This window comes from Rhinolophus ferrumequinum, chromosome 2 (genome assembly GCF_004115265.2).
Source record: "Rhinolophus ferrumequinum isolate MPI-CBG mRhiFer1 chromosome 2, mRhiFer1_v1.p, whole genome shotgun sequence".
Taxonomy (NCBI): Eukaryota; Metazoa; Chordata; class Mammalia; order Chiroptera; family Rhinolophidae; genus Rhinolophus; species Rhinolophus ferrumequinum.
In genome coordinates, this window is record NC_046285.1 from 64181344 (window position 1) to 64200936 (window position 19593).

Consider the following 19593-nt stretch of genomic DNA (forward strand, 5'->3'; position numbering starts at 1 on the left):
ACAAATGTACCACTCTGGTAAGTGATGTTGATAATGGCGGAAGCTCACATGCATATGTGTGGGAGCAGATATATGAAAATCTCTGTATATTCCTCTCAGTGTCATGAATTTATACCTGCTCTAAAAGAAAGTCTCTAAAAAAAGAAAAATGGGCAAAAGATATGAGTAGGCATTCCACCGGAGACCTTATACAAATTGCTGACAACCTTATGAATAATATGTTTAAATTCACTAGTAGTCAGGGAAATAAAAATTAAAGGAACAAATACTTACATAATCTCTGGAAGAGCATGCACCACAATGTGAACAGTGAGCTCTGGTTGGTGGTTTCCTTAATTTTTATTTCTTTCTTTGTCTTACTAATATTTTCTACGATAAGCATGTATTACTATTATAATAACAAGGTGTTTTTTTGGTTTTTGTTTGTTTGTTTGTTTTAGTGCTATCCTAACCCAAAAGACATGATCGTACACTCTTTTGATTTTTTTTTTTCACCACTTAAGAGTCAGGTCAAGAATCAAATATTTCACGAAGTCTTCTCAAACACTTCCATCCCACATACTTCTGAACCGTTGTGGACGTTCTTGTGCATTTATTGTCTCCTCCACATAGTTTAGTACTTGTACTTTAGTTGCTTCACTTTTGGAAATTTTACTTATTTAAATAATAATCATTGAGGATTTTGGTACTTCCTTCTGAGTAGGAACCATTTGTTACACTGCCTTTGCATCTCCTGTTTTACCTCCTCCAGCTCTGGCATAAAATCAGTGTTTGATAAACACACGGGGGTTGATTTTCCTCATCTGTATGACAATCACTTATTGAGTACCTACCATGCATGATAATTATGCTAACCACCAAACAGAAGCCTTGAAGAGATCTTTAATCCTGATAAAGTAGGCAGAACACGATCCTGGATGACAGGCTCTGTCTTCAGCTGGTTATGTGACCTTAAACCCCTGCTTAGTTGGGGACACTGGCTTTATTCATGGCGTTTTTAACCTTTAGCTGGACATTGGAATCACCTGAGGAGTGTTTTTAAATGATTAGGTTTTTAAGGTAATGCTGATGCCGAAGCTCACCCCAGACCAATTGTATGAGAGTCTCTGGAGTGAGACCTGCACTTTCGTATAGATTCAAACCCTTGCTCTCCCTTGGGAAAGCTATTTAACCTCTTTTTCCTCAGTTTCCTCATCTGTACTATGAAAGTGATAAAATTCTTGTATAGTTTTGGTGAGAACTAGGTGAATAAATATATGTAAAACACTTAAAATATCTTGACTCATCATAAACAATAAATATTTTACCTCATAGGGTTATCATGAGAACAAAATGACTGTAAGTTTCAATAAGTATTAAACAGATAAATAAAAGAACTTTGTAAATATTAATATGTTATTCAAACAAAACATTTACAATATTTTATACTGCATGTAGTATATAAGTCTAAACATTACAGAAGTTTAAAGTTAAATTTTACATTGTTATAATGTCAAACACAATCTGTGTGCTCAATTGCAATTTTAAAATTAATTTGGTTGCACTTTAAAAAAATCATAATCACCAGAAACATATCTGTAATGAGTATGGAAAATCTCTTGACAATAAAGTGGAATGGGAAATTTTGGGAAATAGTTTTATCTAGATAGTGAGATTCTGAAGAATAGGGCACTGCCTAATTTATTTCTGTGTCTCCTGAGTATTGTACAATGACTGGGACATATGAGGAACATGATAAATAGAAGGAAGAAATAGGTAAGTGAGGGCAGAGAGAGGTGTACATCTCTAAGTTGAATTTATGAACCCAAATAAAAATATTATGGGATCTATTCTTAAGAACATACATTATCTACTTTTTATTCATTTTGATTTAATTATTTCATCTTTAATATTAATGTTAGCATATGAAATAGCATAACTGTTCTACTTGACTTAACACATTTGACTGCATTTTTTTCAAAATTTAAATAACTTTTATTAGTACTATAATGGAGATGATAACAGAACTGGTTTGGATTAATTCAGTTGGGTTCATTGGTACAACAGTGTTACTTAAGCTAGAATGGAGGGATGCTGATCTTTATCAATCAATTAATTAACTTTTACTATTTACTGAATGCCTGCTCTTTATCATAAACTGCCATTGGTGCTGGTAGGACAGACAAGGCAATTACAGGCCATGGTCCCTGGCCGCATGTCGTGGATGAGACAGGCAGCCTCGTTCTGTTCCGTGGCATTAGTCTTGTCAGTGCCACTGAGTTCTGCTGATTTCCTAGGAGGCCTGTGCAAAAAATGCCAGTGAATTCTGTCAATTCCAAGGTCAGTGCCATAAAAAGGATTCCAAGTCCATCCTTCATTCTTTGTGACACACGTGTATGCTTGTCTTTTAAAGTTTTATCTTGATAGTAGCATCTTACTGATTTTTCAGTAAAGAGTCTTTCAATGTAGCACAAAGAATATACATCCGAGTTTATTTCTATATCAACATATCACCAACTCCCTGCCAAACATTGGCAATTCCATTCCTTTTGCTGATACAGTTTTTAAGGCTGTTACCTGGGATTTGGCTCCTAAATACATTGTGTCTCCACTTTTTCACTCCCTTCAGTGAATTCAATACCTTTTTGCCTGATTAGTTTCCCTGAATAGGTGTTGCACTTAAAGAGACTGAGCACCAACATATTTCTTCTTGAGAAAAATATTTTCACATACATTTTCGATTACTTCTATATGTTGCATTAGAATGGAAACTTAAGTTTGTTGCAGTCCTTTCAAGTGGTTATTAAGAAATATCAGTTGACAGATATGAAGGAAGTATACATAGCAGATTGAAGAAGGCACTAAATCCTCCTTGGTATTTGAATTAATGTTCTATTTTTTGAGTCTTAGCTTCTTTTTTTAATTAACAGTTGTCCTCTTTCTTAATCACTACAAAATTACTAATTAACTGACTTCCCAAGAGTTTAAGAAGAAATCATAGAATTAACAACATTAAAGATTATCTAGTACAAACCCCTATTTTTAAAATGGAAAAACTGAGCTCCAAAGCATTAAGATAACTGACCCTCTGAAACAACAAAAAGTGATAAAAAACAAGGCTAGGACCCAGATGTCAACCCAGACCAAAGTCCTTCTCTACCTACATTCCAAATCAACCATCTGTAGTCATTCTTTTTCTGTATCCTTAATATTTTGCACCATTTCTGAAACATACTGTAAAAAATCTGGTTTGTGTTAAAAGATTTGCCAAAGAGATGAACTTCAAAGGGGTCAGCAGCAAAGTACTCGCGGCTGGGGTGCTGCTCTACTTACTGACAGCAGTCTAAGTTCGGTTTAGTTGGCTTTTTATGAGGGGGTTGGAGGATGGTCAGGCCAGAACTCTTCATGTCATTTGATTTTAGGTTCACAGGAAAGCAAACTGTCAAGGGATGTTCTGATGTATCCATGAACTGCAGCTAAGCCATTCAGGGTCTTCTTAAAATAAAGTCTGCTTAGGTTTTCTCAGTACAGCATTCTAAAAGTTGACGCAGCAAGAATTGCTTCTCACCAGGTTCTATTTTTAAATCCCAGTTAAAAAAAAAAAATTAACTTCAAGATTGAGTTTCTGAGCCACCTTTGGTAAGTCTTACCATCTTGCTAGAAAGATTGCTTAGTGGTTACACACTGTCAACTCAACCTGTTAGAGGAGGGAAGGAAGAGAAGGTGCTAGGGAAGAGGGAAGGAGGGAAGAGGGAAATGAGGGAGAGAGGGAAAAGATAGGCAGGAAAAGACATCAGTGTACAATAGCTAATATTTATTTAGTGTATTAATTATGTCAAGCACTGTTCTAAGCAATGTACATGTATTAATTAATTTTTTCCCTCAACGGTTCAAGGATATAGGTTCTGTTATTATTCTCAAGTGAGAAAACTTAGGCATAGAGGAGTTAAATAACTTGTTCAAATCCATTCAGCTAATATATGGCAGAGCTGGCTTTAAACCAAGCAATCTGGCCTAAGAGACCTCTCATATCTCAACTATATGTCTTTGAGCTGGATGTTTGTCTGAAAAAAGCACTGAAAGGCTGTTGACTTTTCTTGAATTTTTTTTTCTTTTTCTACTTAATCAAACATGCATTTTTGCATTGTCATTCCAAGTTTCAATCAAACGGAAATATGCTGGAGAAAGAGGGCTGAGCTGAAAAGCTTAGATTTGGATTGGTCAGAAAATCTTAAGTTCTAAATCTGCTCTGCTACTTATAGGTTATGTGACCTTGGACATGACCCTGGGGAAAAAATCCTAAACCTTTAGGGCTTTCCATTTCCTCATTTGAAAACTAGGAAAGATATAAACTTGTGGTATAATTATGATAATTAAATGAGATAACATATATAAAATCTTCATTCTAGTGACTAATAAACCATCCTCCCCAAGGTAAATTTACTATATAACAAATTGAAAATTTTAATGGGTCATTCTCATTTTATTACTGTTGCAAAAGGTTACACACACACCACACAGACACACACACCACACACACACACACACACGATTGTTGCTATGCGTGCTAGCTGTTATTATCATTATCACCTTGTTAGGTATCAGTATGTGCATGGACTATGTTGGGATCAATGTACAAAAACAGCTAAATTAATACCATTAATATCCCTCTGCTAAAAAACTACTTCCTCCAGAAACTCTTGTCTCCCTGAACTGCCACAACTTGCTCATCTTCTGCTTCCACACCCAGCATCCCTCCTGAACATCGTGTAGTTGAAGGGCTCTGCAGAAGCCACGGGGACGCATGCTTTCACACTGTGGAAGCTCTTTTTAGCCCTAGTGCTGAATCCTCCTGTCTCTGAAAGACCGTCCCAGAAGCTTGGGTCAGAAGCAGGTTGCCTTGTGTGCAACCAAGGACTGGGATGAGGGAGAAAGGGCCCAGAGAGGCAGTAATCTAGATCCCGGCGGGCTGCCCACATGTGTATCATTCTGAAGGGACTCGGCAGACAGGGCAGACAGAAGTTCCAGGTGTGTAGCCACCAGGACCAAAAACTAGAAAACGTAGAGAAAAACATATACAAACTAAGGTTGGATGGACTTGCCTGTATTCTCGAGGCTTTTTATGTGGCTCCAGCAGCCCGAGGTGGGGACAGGGACGAAGCCATTAAAGGTGGTGATGTCCAGCGGCCCCTCAAAGCTGGGTTGGACGAGGCCTGGCAAGCAGAAGAATGAGATATTGACCTCTTTGGTCACCTCTAAATTTGAACACAGAGTCAACAGTGTATCTATAATCATCTCTGACCTCTAGCCTGGAAAAGGCTGCACTCCTGTTGTTGTTCAGGCCGGTAATTCTTCTGAAGCTTTTTTAAAATGCCGCTCATCTATTGTTATCTTTTGGACTGAGTCCTTTCATATTTGACCTAAGCGTTGGGTGAAACCCAAGCTACTTTGGCCTTGTGCAGGGTTACACTGTTATGCTAAGTAGGAAAAATATTAATAACAGGAACTAATATATACATGCCTTGGCATATATTATTTCCCACAATCCTTATGTATAGGCAGAGGAAATGGGCTCAGAGACGTCAGGATCCTTCACCAAATCCAAAAGATATGTCAATACCCCACCCTCATTTGTATTGTACTAGGGCTGAAGTGCATAGTCCATGCTGATAATAACCAAAAGACTATATTTTTCCATCAAAAGATGAAAAAAGAATGCAGAAACTTAAGGTCAGGTGACCTGAATTTGATTCTGTGTCCTAGCGCTTTCTGGACAAAGCACTTTTTTTCTCCAATTCATTTCTTTAGCTATAAATAAGGAGACTAATACCTAGGAAAAGTAAAGGATGTAACCCTTGTATAAGTATTTATAAACTCCAAAGCTATAATCATTAAATATAATTCAGATATATACTAACTAACACATATGCAATTTATCATAAGACTAATTGGATAATTTTTGACATGGTCTATTATGGGATTTTCCACCAGAATCTGAAAAAGATAAATTGACTTTGTTTATCATTATTAGAAACAGGGAAAATGAAAACTAAGTTTTTAAGAACATGTTGTTCTACCACCTCAGAACAAGTTTACATTCTTTCTAGTATAATAGTAGTTTTCGAACTTTTGTCTCAGCACTTTTCTATACTCTTAAACAACATTAAAGACCCTAAAGAGCTCTTGTATAGATTATATCTATTGGCATTTAACTATTGGCAGAAAAGAAGACTAAGAAAAATTTTAACGATGTACTTAACATTCATTGAAAAATAGCAATAAAATACTCATTGCATGCTAACACCAATAATATTTTTAATTTTGAAAACAATTTATTTTCAAAAAAATAAAAATTTTACTGAGAAATGTGGCTTGTTTTACATTTTTGTAAATCTCTTAAATAGAAGAATTTAATAGAAGAAAATTGAATTCTCGTATCTGCATCTGCATTTAATCTGTTGCAATTTTTTTTTTTGGTTGAAATATAAGAAGAAAAATTTGTCTTCACACAAATATATAGTTAGGAAAAGGAGAGTATTTTAATAGCCTTTTCAAATAATTAAGGATATTTTTGATACTACACCGAAACTTGACAGATGTTATTTCTTAACATTTAGTAGCAGTTTGAAAGCCGATGTAGTATCCGTGAACTTTGTGTACTTTTTACATTAAATTCCATGGGTTTTCCTTACTCTTTGAGGATCTTTAACTCTTGCATAGTTTTGATAACATGCCATGTATTGGTTATTTGGAAAATATTGGTTCACTGAGATTATTTACATCTTGCAAATGTTGTCATACTTCATTATACAATATCAAAAATACGTCATTAATATCATTTATCTCATCAGAAACATCTTAAACTATTGGGAAATTATCAAACTCACAATGGTAGATACAAATTTTCCAAAATTCTGTCATTGCAAGCTTGAATTTTGGCAAAAAATACTGTTGGTTGTTTTCTTCGAAATGAGAGGTTCTCTTCATTTGTTTCCAAGGGGGAAAAAAATGCCAGATCCACAAGTTTAAAAATGTCTGTCTGTCATTTTTTCAAGTAAGTATGGTTATTACATTTATTTTAATGTGACCAGTTCAGTTCTCAACCAATACAGTTTGGTGCCACCACCTAAATGCCTGCCAAGATACTAACACTTTTACCCACTGTTGTTGTTGCACTATCAGTGCAAATGTGAACACAGCAAAAAAGGTAAAAAACATCTCAGGACTATTATGAACATGGTTTTAACTTTGCAGACCACTTGGAAGAATATTGGAAGCCACCAGGGTGTTTCAGACAGCACTCATGTACTAGCATTGTCTCTAAGTGTTAAGAACATTCTTCATTCTAATGGTTTTCCAGGGTTTCTTAAACTTTCTCAATAAAAACCTATTACTGTAAGGTGAACTTGGACATGTAAGGTAGATATGGATATGTGTTAACATGAGAAGATATTTAAAATATATTGTTGACTAAAAAGAGTGCTGTAGTATTTATATAACAATCACATTTATGTCATAACAATATACATATTTATACAAACATACGTATATGTGTATGTCTGTTTATAAACACTTGTTTGGAATGGCATCAATTAGAGAATAAGTGCTCGCTGCGGGAGCACATATACTAAAAACAGAATAAGAGGGGTTAGGGATAATGGAAATAATTATTCTTTTCCTTTTTGCTATAAAGCAAAAGTATTTTATTAAATATTTACTAAGCACCAACAATGTGATACTGTGTTTCCCCGAAAATAAGACCTAGCCAGCCCATCAGCTCTAATGCGTCTTTTGGAGCAAAAATTAATATACGACTCGGTCTTATTTTACTATAATATATGACCAGGTCTTATATAATATATAAAACAAGGTATAACATAACAATATAATATAATATAATATAATATACAATATAATACCCGGTCTTATATTAATTTTTGCTCCAAAAGACACATTAGAGCTCATGGTCTAGATAGGTCTTATTTTCGGGGAGACACGGTAGGCACAGTTGTGTACTTTAAAAAAAAAATTTTAGTGTTTTTTATAATGAGAAGCTGCTGCTTTTATAATTTTAAAAAGCTTTGTGCATTTGGGGCATGGGACTGTCCATGGCGATTTAGCTGTTCCTTACTAACGCCTTGCTTCATCTCTCTTTAAAACGCCCTCAACTCACCTACCCGGAAGGATTTTACAAAAGTACAGGGGTTGTTTTAAAGATTCTTTGTTAAAGTCTTTATGTACTTCCAAAGACGTATTTAAAGTAATAGAGCATCAGCCATTCTTCTGTCTCTCAGTACTATATTATCGATATATTATCCACTTTGGGGTGTTAATCAGAGATTGCAAGGAGTCTTCAAAGGACCCTCACAGTGCTCTCAAGTTGATATGAGCTTCGTGCTCTTCATCACTGAAAACCGCTGCTCTGTATTGTTCCGGAAGTCTTTCCCATCATCTCTTTAAAATTTTGTGATGACCTCCCTAATAACAGCATCTGAGATTTGGGGGAAACAAAGGAAAAATGCAAAGATTAGAATTGCAGGTGGAAGAAAACCTGTATCCTCACTGGGATGCTGTGGTCTTGTAGAAAGAAGTCTTTTCTGGAACTCTGAGATTGGCTTACCTGTAGCTGAATGTCCATTTATCAGCTGATTAAGTCATATGGAATTTCTTTTGACAAGTTAAAAACAAGTGAAATGCAATGGAAGCAACTGTATGTGTTTTTCTTTTTTAAAACAAGCTCTAAATATGCCATCTCAATTCTCTTAAAAACACGTTAGCTTTGATGATATCCCAAACACTTGAGTAAATGCGTTCCTTTTCAATATTTTATACTCCCTGGGCAGTTCAGTTCTTAGGTTTGCATAAAGAATGCCTGTTGTTGATTTCCAAAAATCACAATAAATCCTTTCAGATGTTCTGCAGCACTGAACAATCTCACATTGTATTTTTTTAAACAGACTCCCTTTGTTTTGTCAAATGGCAAGAAACAAGAAAAGTTTCGATACTGCTTTAGGACTTCACCAAGTACAAAAATACATACCCTTCACTAAGTGCATTTTTTTTTCTATGTTAAATATGTTATCTCTGTCTCAGAAGTTTTTTGTTTCATGAAATTTTTCCTAAAATAATTTTACATATTACTAAGTTAAGTGAGTGCCTAGAACGTGTCTGCTGTAGGCCCATTCTCTGCTAATTTAATTCCTGACGACAGGAAATAGGGATACTTTTAGTAGCCAGTATTGAAAAGTAATCTCATCATATACAAAGTGATGAATTAAGCATTTCATAATGAAATCGGTGTGCACTCAGCTATCTCAGCCTACGTTTAAACAGGCTCCGAGGCCGTCACAACTCAATACGTCAGTAGCCCCCAGTGGTTCTCCCGGCCTCCAGTCTTCTTCCCTCCGATCCATTCCCTCACAGTAGCCAGAGTGGGCTTCCTAAAGTACAGATGTGATAATATCACTCTTCTGCTTCAAACCCCACAGTAGCTCCACAGTGCCCTCAACACGGAGACATGATTGTCAAGACTGCCTTCTTCTCCAGCCTTCTCTGGGATCACTTCCCCAGGCCCCAGCCCTGTTCTAGTCACACACTCCTCCTCTCACAGGTTAGCGGACCCTGCATCTTTCACCCCTGGTTCCCTCTGTATCATACCTACTCCCCAAGCCCACACACAGACCAGCCCCTCCGCTCCCTCCAGATGGCTTCTACTCACCATAGGATCCTAATTCAAACCTTGACACAAAGGGAAGTCCCACGGCCTCCTTCACATCCCCAGACTCTTCTTTCATAGGCTCCTCATGTTTGTGTGATCGCTTGTTTAATTACCTCCCTTTCCCAGTAGGTATCAAGCCTTCTGAGAGCAGGGACCACACCTACCTAGTAAGCTCTAGAGCTCCAGAATTCAGCACATTCATAGGAGGTGATCAAAAACATTTAGAGAAGGAATGAATGGCACAGCCCCTGACCTCAAGAAGCTCACAGTGTAGTGGTGAAATAAACCAAAACTATGGCAACATCTGTTTCATTATCACTTTATACATGACACCCAAGTCTCTTTGTGGGAAAAAAAAAGTATACCTATAGTTTGAATCTAGAGAGTGTATTAAAAATAAAATTTTAGTAATGAACTTTTATTTAAAGTATAAAATACATAAAATGCTTAAAGTACACGAATAAAATGAACGTGCTCCATACTCATGCCAAGGAAAAATAAAATTACCATATTCAAAAAGCTCCCTCTATTCCTTACCTCATCACTAAACAAGGGAGGTTTTATAATTGTTTATTTTTTGAAGACCACTTATCAGCTGATTAAGTCATATGAATTTCCTATAAAAATGAACAAAGGGCAAAAAAAGCCATATGTATTTGAATGCATTTGTGCTTATTTTTGCCAGTAATGGATGCCACATTTGCTGAAAATGTCAGAAGTAATCCACTACCTATTATTCATTTTGTGATGCTAACACATAACCATAGTGACTGAATCTAGCATCGCTCATGCTAAAAGGGTGACCAGGCATCAGTATGAAGCAACCATAGTTCTAAACTGATATCGTTTTGCCTGAACAAACTCATCAAGCACTTGAGTGTCCAACATTGTCGTACACTCTACCTTGCATCTTTTCAAATTAAAAAGTTTTGCCTTCCTGACTCAAATACACAATTTTCAGACATCAAACCCCTTTCTACTAGAGCCAAGGATTCACAGAATATGTGAACTCGGGTGGTTGGCGACAATACTTTACATAAATGAAATTGTTTAAACTTTGCCTTTCACTGTATTTACCCCCACGTTAGCAGTAATACTTTCTTTATCAAACAAAGTACTAGTTGATGTCTATCGTAAAGCAGTGCGTGTAATTGGCTTCGTGTCCTCTGGACTCTGCTGTTTTAATCTTTTAACTGTCACCCGTCCAGTGAACAAATGAGCTGTCTGTGGCCCAGATTTTTCTTGCCCCTATAAATCCTGCAGCTTAGCAAAGCTCCGTCAGTGCGTAGTTGCCCAGAAGCCTTTATCCATGAAGAAGATGGATAGGAACTCAGACCTGCCCACCCTCTAAGGATTGCCTTGTCTTATCTGTAATACTGTTATCGGCGAAGTTATAAGCCATGGGACAAACGGGATGAACCAAAGAAGCCATAAGGAGACTGATGGAGAAATGATGAGAATTTTGATGTTGGCTTAGGATTCCTGAGGTGATCAAGGCTGTGGGGGAGAGCCCAAGGTGCGAGCGATGAGCTATACCTCCAGCAAACCTGTCACTCTCAGGACAGGAAAGATTTATTTTAAGCTGTCGTGGCTGTATTTAGAGTCACATGAGAAAAAAATCTTCTAAAGTTATTTGAGCCACAATAAAAAACTGGTTATAAGTCAATCAGTCACATAGATCTTAATGGTGAACCACTTTTAACCTTTTGCATGGATTTTTATGGCCAATACACAAATTTGGGGTTAACTCTAGTCAGAAACAAAATCTCATGGACAAATTTTTTTCAAGCATGCGTCAGAATGTCAAAGCAATGTGTGAGTTTAGAGAAGGTAAGAAAATAAAGGCATAATATAGTTGGGAAACAGGATGCTTACAGAAGCTTTTTTTTTTCTTTCCATTTTATTAAAGTACAAAAAAAACGTCACTGTTTTATCTCTCAGTGGCATAAAATCATCATGTCCAAATCAGTTGTTATAAAGGAAGTCAACAGCAAGTGTGCAATGCCACTGGAGAGACCAATGATAAGCACACCTGTGTTTGAGATGGAGTAACACAGTTTCATCCGCCATCTTGTAGGGCCAACACATTATGAAAATAACAATCAAGTCAATGGAAATCAGAAGCAGAACATCAATAGTTTTAGTTTTAAATACTTGTAGATTATTTCCTGCTTTCTTCAAGCAGCAAACATATAGAATACACAGTTTACCCTTTTATTATTTTTTGTGGGGAAAGGGGGACTATTTTTATGTTATAGTAGTGTTCATTTACTATTTTGGGATCCAAAATAATGTTGGTTCTCTCAGGCTTCTTACCTGTCTTACAACAATAACCACTCCTGAACTGCTATTTGAGTGGTCACTGGTAAAACTGCCAAATGAGAATGCTTACTAGTTACAGCTTGCCTTGGAAATAGCACCAAGACCAAGTAATGCCAAGAAATCTCGTAGATTAAAATATATCACTTTTCAATCATTATTGTCTTCAGCAGACAGAAAACAACTTTTATGTATCAGTCATTGCATGCTATACCACTGAAGTTACAGCTTCAAGAGCCAGGTCTAGAGGAAATGAGAAAATTATTTATGTAGAGACAAGAACTTTCCAGATGAAAGAATTGGACTCAGAATTTTCCTGTTAAGAAGGACATTGTTTTTTGTTTGTTTTTTTTTTCTTTCAATGTGGTTTTGTTTGGGAGTAAGGGAAGGTTAAGAAGAGTTTACGTATTGTCCTCAAAGTAATGTGGAACATTGCTGAATCTGACATAACTGAAATTTCAAGTTCAATTTTTGTTTTCTGCCTACTTAATCTCAGTAAACCACCCAACTACTGTTCTTTAGAGCACATGTAATCTCTCTGTCTCTAAGAAGCCATTAGTTATTCCAGCCCTGTCCTGAGGCTTGCTACTTTTGTTGTATGTACCCGAGGTGAATAATTATGATATAGTCCAGAGTAAAGTGAAGTTGTTTGCAGGAAACAGTGATGATCAAAGGATATGAAATTGGGACATGGTGGTTAATAGCAACTGGAACTGCCTATCACACCATGGATTTGTCTCAAAAAGTTGAGTTGTTTGATCACTTGCTTTTGACTGAGAACCATAAAAATCCCAGCCCTTTGATCAGAAATCCTCTTCCCTAATCCAAGTGCTAGGACCTATCACTAGTACTCAATGCTAGAAATGTAGTTCATTGATTTGCTTTTCACATGAAAGCTGGAGGGGAACAAATCCTGAACTTGTAGTGCTCTTATTTTGGAAGCCTACTGAACCAATGGTTTTGCATTTCTGAGTTTTAAAAGTATAAATAAAATAAACCTTGGAAGAAAAAATGTGTAGAAATGTGACAATGTGTACTATACTTTAAAAATATATCACAGAAGATGGATGGATATGCAAAAAGGCAAGTATAATAAAATGCTAGTGGTAGAATCTAGGTAGTAAGTATACAGGTGCTCACTATAAAATTCTGTTAACTTTGCAGTATGTTTGAAACTTTTCATGATAAAATATTGGAAAAGATACAAGAAGGTGCATGTCTAATAATGAATTTGTATGCTAAGAAAATGTCATTGCACAACAACAGATTAATTTTAATGGATAGTTATGTTGGAGAATTTTCACCTTTAGAAAACTTGGAAAATAGAAACTACTTTTAAGAAGCTTTATAAACTTTTCACGGTATTCTCTTACAGACCAAGTGGCACCCTAAAGATAGGAAAGCCAGCATTGAGGAGGGACAGAGACGCCATAGTGAAAATTGTATTGTGCGTCATTGCCATTTTATTATCCGACTAGTGAATAACTGGAATATCTATTTTCCTGATTAGATGTAGCCTTAAAACAAAAAAAAATTACTAAATATCTGGACATATGCATATGACTTAAAACATGGTTTAAAATGCATCAACATATTTGTTGTCCTTATATTTCTTTTTTCACCCAGCAATATACCTTTAGAACTGAGCTTGAGTGCCATATGTTATGTTTGCTCATGCTTGACCCACAACTAAAAAATTGCATCCTGTGGCTATTTTGTTTTACTATAACATGATCACAGTTGGAGGGGAAAACACAATTGTGATTCTCTTAAAAAGAAAAAAAAAATAGTTCTTGAAAAGTGCCAGACTTAACAAGTCCCTCTGTAAATGATTCTTTGTAATGATGACATTTTCCCTTTAGAAAGTTCATTTTCTCTATATATAAGAAAAATAAAAGATCTGAAAATTGTCCTTTCAGTTGGTAAGGTGGTTACTTTCTATTTAAAAGTTCTGTCCAAGCTCATGTCCTAAACAAGGAGAAACTCTCAAGCTCTTATTCCAGGTCTTACTGGAGAAACTCCTCCTTCTCCCTTATTTCCTGTCTTCTCTGTTCCTTGTTTCTTTGGCTCCCACAGCAGTGATGTCTTTGGCTGTGCTGACACTGTGGGTATTTAAAAAAGAGAAGAGACATGGGACCAAAATTATGTCAAAGAACTGAGAAGCTTAATATTATAAGGAAGAGTCAAGAGGAAAGGGGCATATTAAATGCAATAAAACATTCACTCCACTATTTTTTCATGCTTGCCACAAGGGACATAAGCAATAACTGTAGCATGAATATCCACATTTAAAAAAAACACAAGCTTTTATTCCTCCAGAAACATAATAAAGAAAGGGTGAAACTTTCCTTGACCCAGTCATTTTTCTGCAAAGTAGACTTAAAATGAGTCTATTCCATGGCAATTTTATGGATCTCTCAAGCAATCACATTTTGTTTACTTTTTTTATTATAAAAGAAATTTATTTATTTATTTCAAAAAGTAGTCCCAAGTACAAAGAGAACACATAGATCATGCATAATTCCATCTCCCAGAGAAAAGAACTTTTAATGTTTGGTATATATCCTTCCAGATTTTTCTTCTACAAATATATATCACATAGTTATAAGTTTTAAAAGAGAGAGCAGTTTTCTCCAAATTGATCTTACTTTCTTGCTTCCTGAGTTATCCCCCCCGCCCCCACTTTCTGGTATCTACATTTTCACTGTCTTTGCTGGTTTCTTCTTGAACTATAAACATACGCAACACCTTTACACAAGGGCAGGGGTCTGGAAGGGAACTATAGTAATTTTCCCAGCATTCTTTTCCTGTATTTTTTCTTTCCTCTAGCTTTCTTGCTCTCTTTTTCTTTTTCTTTTCGACTTCAATGAGATCTACCATCTTAACAAATTGTTCCATCTTCCCCTTTTTATTCAAGCTTTCCTAAGGGAAAACAAGTCCGCTCTCACTATCTTTACTCCCTTACTGCCAATGTATTCATTAATTTACTCTAATCTTGGTTCCATCTTTACTAGTTCTTTTGTTCCTAGTCCTTGATGACTTCCAAAATGCCAAATACAATGACACTTTGCAGTTCACATCCTTACTTAACCTTTCATCAGCACCTGACACTATCTAGAACTCTTTTTCTTTTGTGTTCTCCCGGTTCTCCTCCTCCACCTATGACCACTCCTAATGGGCCTTCTTCACTGGGTTCTTTTCTTTGGCCCATTTTTTAAATGTAACAGTTCTCTAGGATTCCAGCCTTAGTCCTTATTTCTCTGTCTCTATGTTTTTGTTCCTTAATGAGCTTGTCCACTCCTGCAATTTTAATTATCCCCAGCAATCTTTATGTCCCACCCTTATCTTGCTTCTAAGATATAGCCCTGTTTATCCAAATGGCCAACTAGATCCCTCCACGTGGATGAACTTTCCAAAGACACCACAAACTCAGCAAGTATCTTCTCAGCACATCATCTCCTTTCCCAATTCCTTCTCCCTCTCATTGGTACTCTATTCAATTGGTGGCAACACAATTTAACAGCTGTAGTAGTGTAAATAACAGCAAAGACGTTTTTGAAAATACTTGATACAAAATTGACCACTGAAAGAAATAATATTGGCATTTATTTTGACATCTATAGTCAATCACAAATTACATTTGGAGCTAATTCATACAATTAGCTCTAAAAAAGGACTGCTAGAGAATTTGATAATTAGGAGACCATTGGTGATTATCAATAATGCAATTACAGTAAATTGCAATCTGATTGTGATTGGTTTAGAAGAGAAGAGAAAGGAAGGAACTGTTGCTACTATGCATGGACCACTCTTTCAAATTTGACAGTGAAGAGATATGAGATTTAATAATGCCTTTAGGGAAAAGCAGATGTGAGAAAATCATCTTTTAGGACAGGGAAAACTGAGCAATTTTGCAGGCTGCAGGGAGGAAGGTGGTGGAGAAGAAGGGATTGAAGATAGGGAAAATGAGAAGATTGGAACTGAAGACAGACAACCACGAAGAAGAGAGTAGGAAGGTCTCTTTCTTTTGTCTATATACTCTTCATGTAACATTTGCTTTAATAAATTTATGTCTACTATGTATCATTCATTGCAGTATTGAATAAATAATAGTAAAAAAATTTTTTGAAATATGTATATGTAATCTTTAACCTTTACATTTATTGTAACATCTGTAGTTAGGCAAAAATTGCAATTGAGGCTAATTTGTACAATTAACTAAATCATGTGTTCCTTTTTTCCTTTTAAAATTTTCTTTATATATTCCATTCCTAAAGAGTATGAAGAATCCTTTTAATTCAACCCAAACACAACTAGTATCTTTTAATTAATACTCATACTTTTCAATAAAATCTTATTCTAAAATTAAACATAGGGTGCTTCATTTTTCAGGTCTCTGTCCTATCAGATTTTGTTGTTGTTCTGTTGTTACTCACTTGCAAAATTTTCTTATATACTACATTCTATATCTGTGGCCATATATTGTTTTCCTATATAGTTTCCAAGTTTTATGGTTTATTTAATTCAAGTGACTAAAACTACCTTTCTGTTCTACATTTGTGGAGGAGAGAATGACAGGGTGGGCGCAGGAGGTAAACAGGATAAAGGAGAGATGGTGGAATGTCTGCAGAAAGGAAAGGTTAGCAGTTAGGCTCAATGTTATTAAGAAAACTACACATCTGATACAATGATGTTTAAAGTTATCAGCACTAATGAAGAACTAGATAGTTCTTCTATGAGTTACTCAGAAAGGATTCAGAATGGTATGGGGAAGATGGGAGATATTGTGTTTGAGGTTTCAGAGAGTGGACAATTATCTTGAGCTGAAAGCTTCTTACAGAGAATGAGGCATTGTCAGCAAATGATGACTACTTCCTTTCTCTCTTTCATCACTTTCCCCACCTCAAAGTCCTTACCACTTTAGCTCCACCTGTACTAATGCTCCCTCTTTAGCTGCACTTTCATGAGCTGTGCACAAAATCTGATATAAGCAGGAAGCTTGCTAAGGCTGAGGTGGAAAGGGGCCTACCCTTATACCTCAGTTGAAATCCTCAGCTCCAGTGTCTGCCCCGGGAGGTGGGAGGGGCACAGGAAGTACTCACCCTCTGGCTTCTCCTCCCACAGAAGCCCAGCCTCTGCAGGCTGGGACAGTGGAGAGGTTAGCTTTCTTTCTCCTTCTAGTTCAGTCCTTTGGCTAATGTGAAAGACCACGCAGAAGCTATGGAGTTGCTTTTTTGTACTTGACAAAAGTGCATGGCTAGAAGACAGGGATTCCCGGCTGGGAGGAGGGAGGAGAGCTGAAGATCCCTGCCTGGGCTGGCTGATCTAAGCAGTCAAAGTGGGAGCTGAGTGCTTGAAAGAGGATTATGCTCGCACTAGAAATAAGCAGTAAGTGAGCGAATAACCGTGATGGTTTAAGAAAGGTTTAATCCCCCTGGGGTTGTGGGTAAACTAGAAAATATAGCTTAATGCTAGAGTAAGACTGTGAGAATTCTGACTCTGTGTATAGTTGTGTGCTGTTTAGAGAGGAGGGATTTAAGTGCAGAATCAGAGCTCTAAATTCCTCCTCCCACTTTTGGAAAATGCCAACATAATAGTTGGGGATATAATCTCCTTCCCTGACTTAATTTCTTTCCAGGAAAATGTACTACTAAATCAGATAAGGAGTTGGGATTAAATTGGAAAGGTGGAATTTGCTATTGGCAGAAATTGCAATCTTGAATTATGTTCTGTGAATGCTGAAGCTTTATATCAATTAGCAGTGATTTGCTAATCTCAAGAAAATCTGGAGTGGGGCCTTAAAAAGGGAAAACTAAGAGCTTTTATGACAAAGAGGCTGAGTAGTCCATATGTGTGGGATGAAATAGAAAAACGTATATAATTAATAATAGAGTTTTTGTAAAGCATTAAGCTAGAACAGCAGTCAGGGAACATAGAAGTTCCCTGGATAAAAATTACTTAGAAAAGAAGAAATTTTTGTTTCAATGACTTCTTTTGCTAGCCAAAATTTTCACAATGTTTACAAAGTCAAGACAATGATACAGAGATACTTCAATTATTGTCATACATTATAAATACTGTTGCTGGGCAAGATCTGTGGTTCTCTGGTCAGCAAGTTCTGGCAATGAAGCCACTGCCGCTGGTGCAAAGAATTCTGGGATGTCTGACAGTAAAATGGATGGAAGGACCCACATTCCATCTCTACTTAATGTCCTTATGTCCAGAAATCGGGTCATGCAAATGAGCTACTTGGTACGTATACAGATCAATTTTCAGAAAGGCATTTCTAAATGTTTTGCATTAGAGGGGTCTCTGGACAATATCCTATGGTAACCAGTGGACTAAAAGGATATAAAAGCTAAGTGATAGGAAGGAAATCAGCTTGATTGAAACCAACCTTGTTCTTTTTGTTTTCCATTAATCCTGAAATGGAACCTCAGATGAAGACAAGAATAATAACAGAAAGAGATACTGTGACCATCTGTTCTGTTCTAAGTGGCCAACTTCATTAATATATGATAAAGAATTCAGATTTTATTTATGCATCCTAATACTTGAAGATTCACAGATCTCTTTATTACAGAAAAAAAGCACAAAAAGTAGTAGGTGTGTTTATGGGGGAGGAAATGTGGAAATCTGGTTTTGAAATATAGGGGTAAAAACAGACAAGAACCATGCCCCACAGTGTAAAACAGCTTTATGTCATGTTTGTGGAAGGGTATAGATTTTCCCCAAATGAGACCGGGATCTTAATATGGCACAGTATGTATAAACATCAGATTTAATTTCCTTAATTCTAGTTCATGTAGTTAATATCTAAAGCAAGGATTTAAAAATAATAATAATAATAACCTTGAACTAAAGCTAACTGTAGAGTAATTTTTTTTTCTTTTCCTTTTGTTACTGGTCCTCCACAGAGGTACTTTGATTTCTGAAATTATGAAGAAACATGACACTTCTGGTATTCCCATCAACCAGTGCATTGGGAGAACAGAAAAAACAAACAAAAAAAGACTCAAACAAATTATCTTTCTCCTATAACATACCAGCAAAATGGTTGTCATGATCTATGTCCTTTTCTAACGTTAGAATATTTTATATTGGGGGAGGTACATGGAGAGTGGTCATTGGGGAGGGAAGATGACAAAAGGCCAATAAAGTAATTTTAAAAGCTGGTCTGTACTCTTCCAACTTTTCAATCTAATTAATTTTGGAAATTATTTTACCTTATTAAAATTATTTCTGAGGTTTTTTTTTCCAGTGTCAGTTTTCATCTGATTTATAAGCAAATGTAGAAACTCTGAGGATTTGTTGAGTTATGTAATACTTATGTTATTCTTAAAAATATATAAGGGATTAAAATAAAACATTTAATAGCTGAAACTGAAGCACAGTATTACTAAATGTAGTTTCAATCTTTTAAGAAAAATATGCTGCAACTTTTGAAGGAATTACTTAAAGTATTAAAGAATCTTTTCTGAAATTCAGAATTTAGAAAAGAAGCATAACAATATTCATAAAAGGACTAAAGGTGTAATTTGGCTGGGAGAGGCTAAGCAAAAAATACTTCATGAATA

The 19593-nt window shown here is 36.1% G+C and overlaps 1 protein-coding gene across 15 annotated transcripts in view; it reads left to right on the forward strand.

The window, feature by feature from the left end:
* Positions 1-19593, forward strand: part of PEX5L (peroxisomal biogenesis factor 5 like) — a 197442-nt gene that overhangs the window by 33252 nt on the left and 144597 nt on the right. For 4 of the 15 annotated variants that reach the window (XM_033089340.1, XM_033089398.1, XM_033089434.1 and 1 more), the window contains exon 1: positions 17208-18268. The exons of 7 other annotated variants lie outside the window; for them this stretch is intronic. In XM_033089340.1, coding sequence (XP_032945231.1) covers positions 18176-18268 — 93 coding nt within the window. In that variant the 5' untranslated portion in view covers positions 17208-18175. Of the gene's footprint in view, positions 1-17195; positions 18269-19593 lie in introns of those variants that run through there. 4 more of the 15 variants (XM_033089409.1, XM_033089437.1, XM_033089347.1 and 1 more) reach the window with 3 other exon arrangements.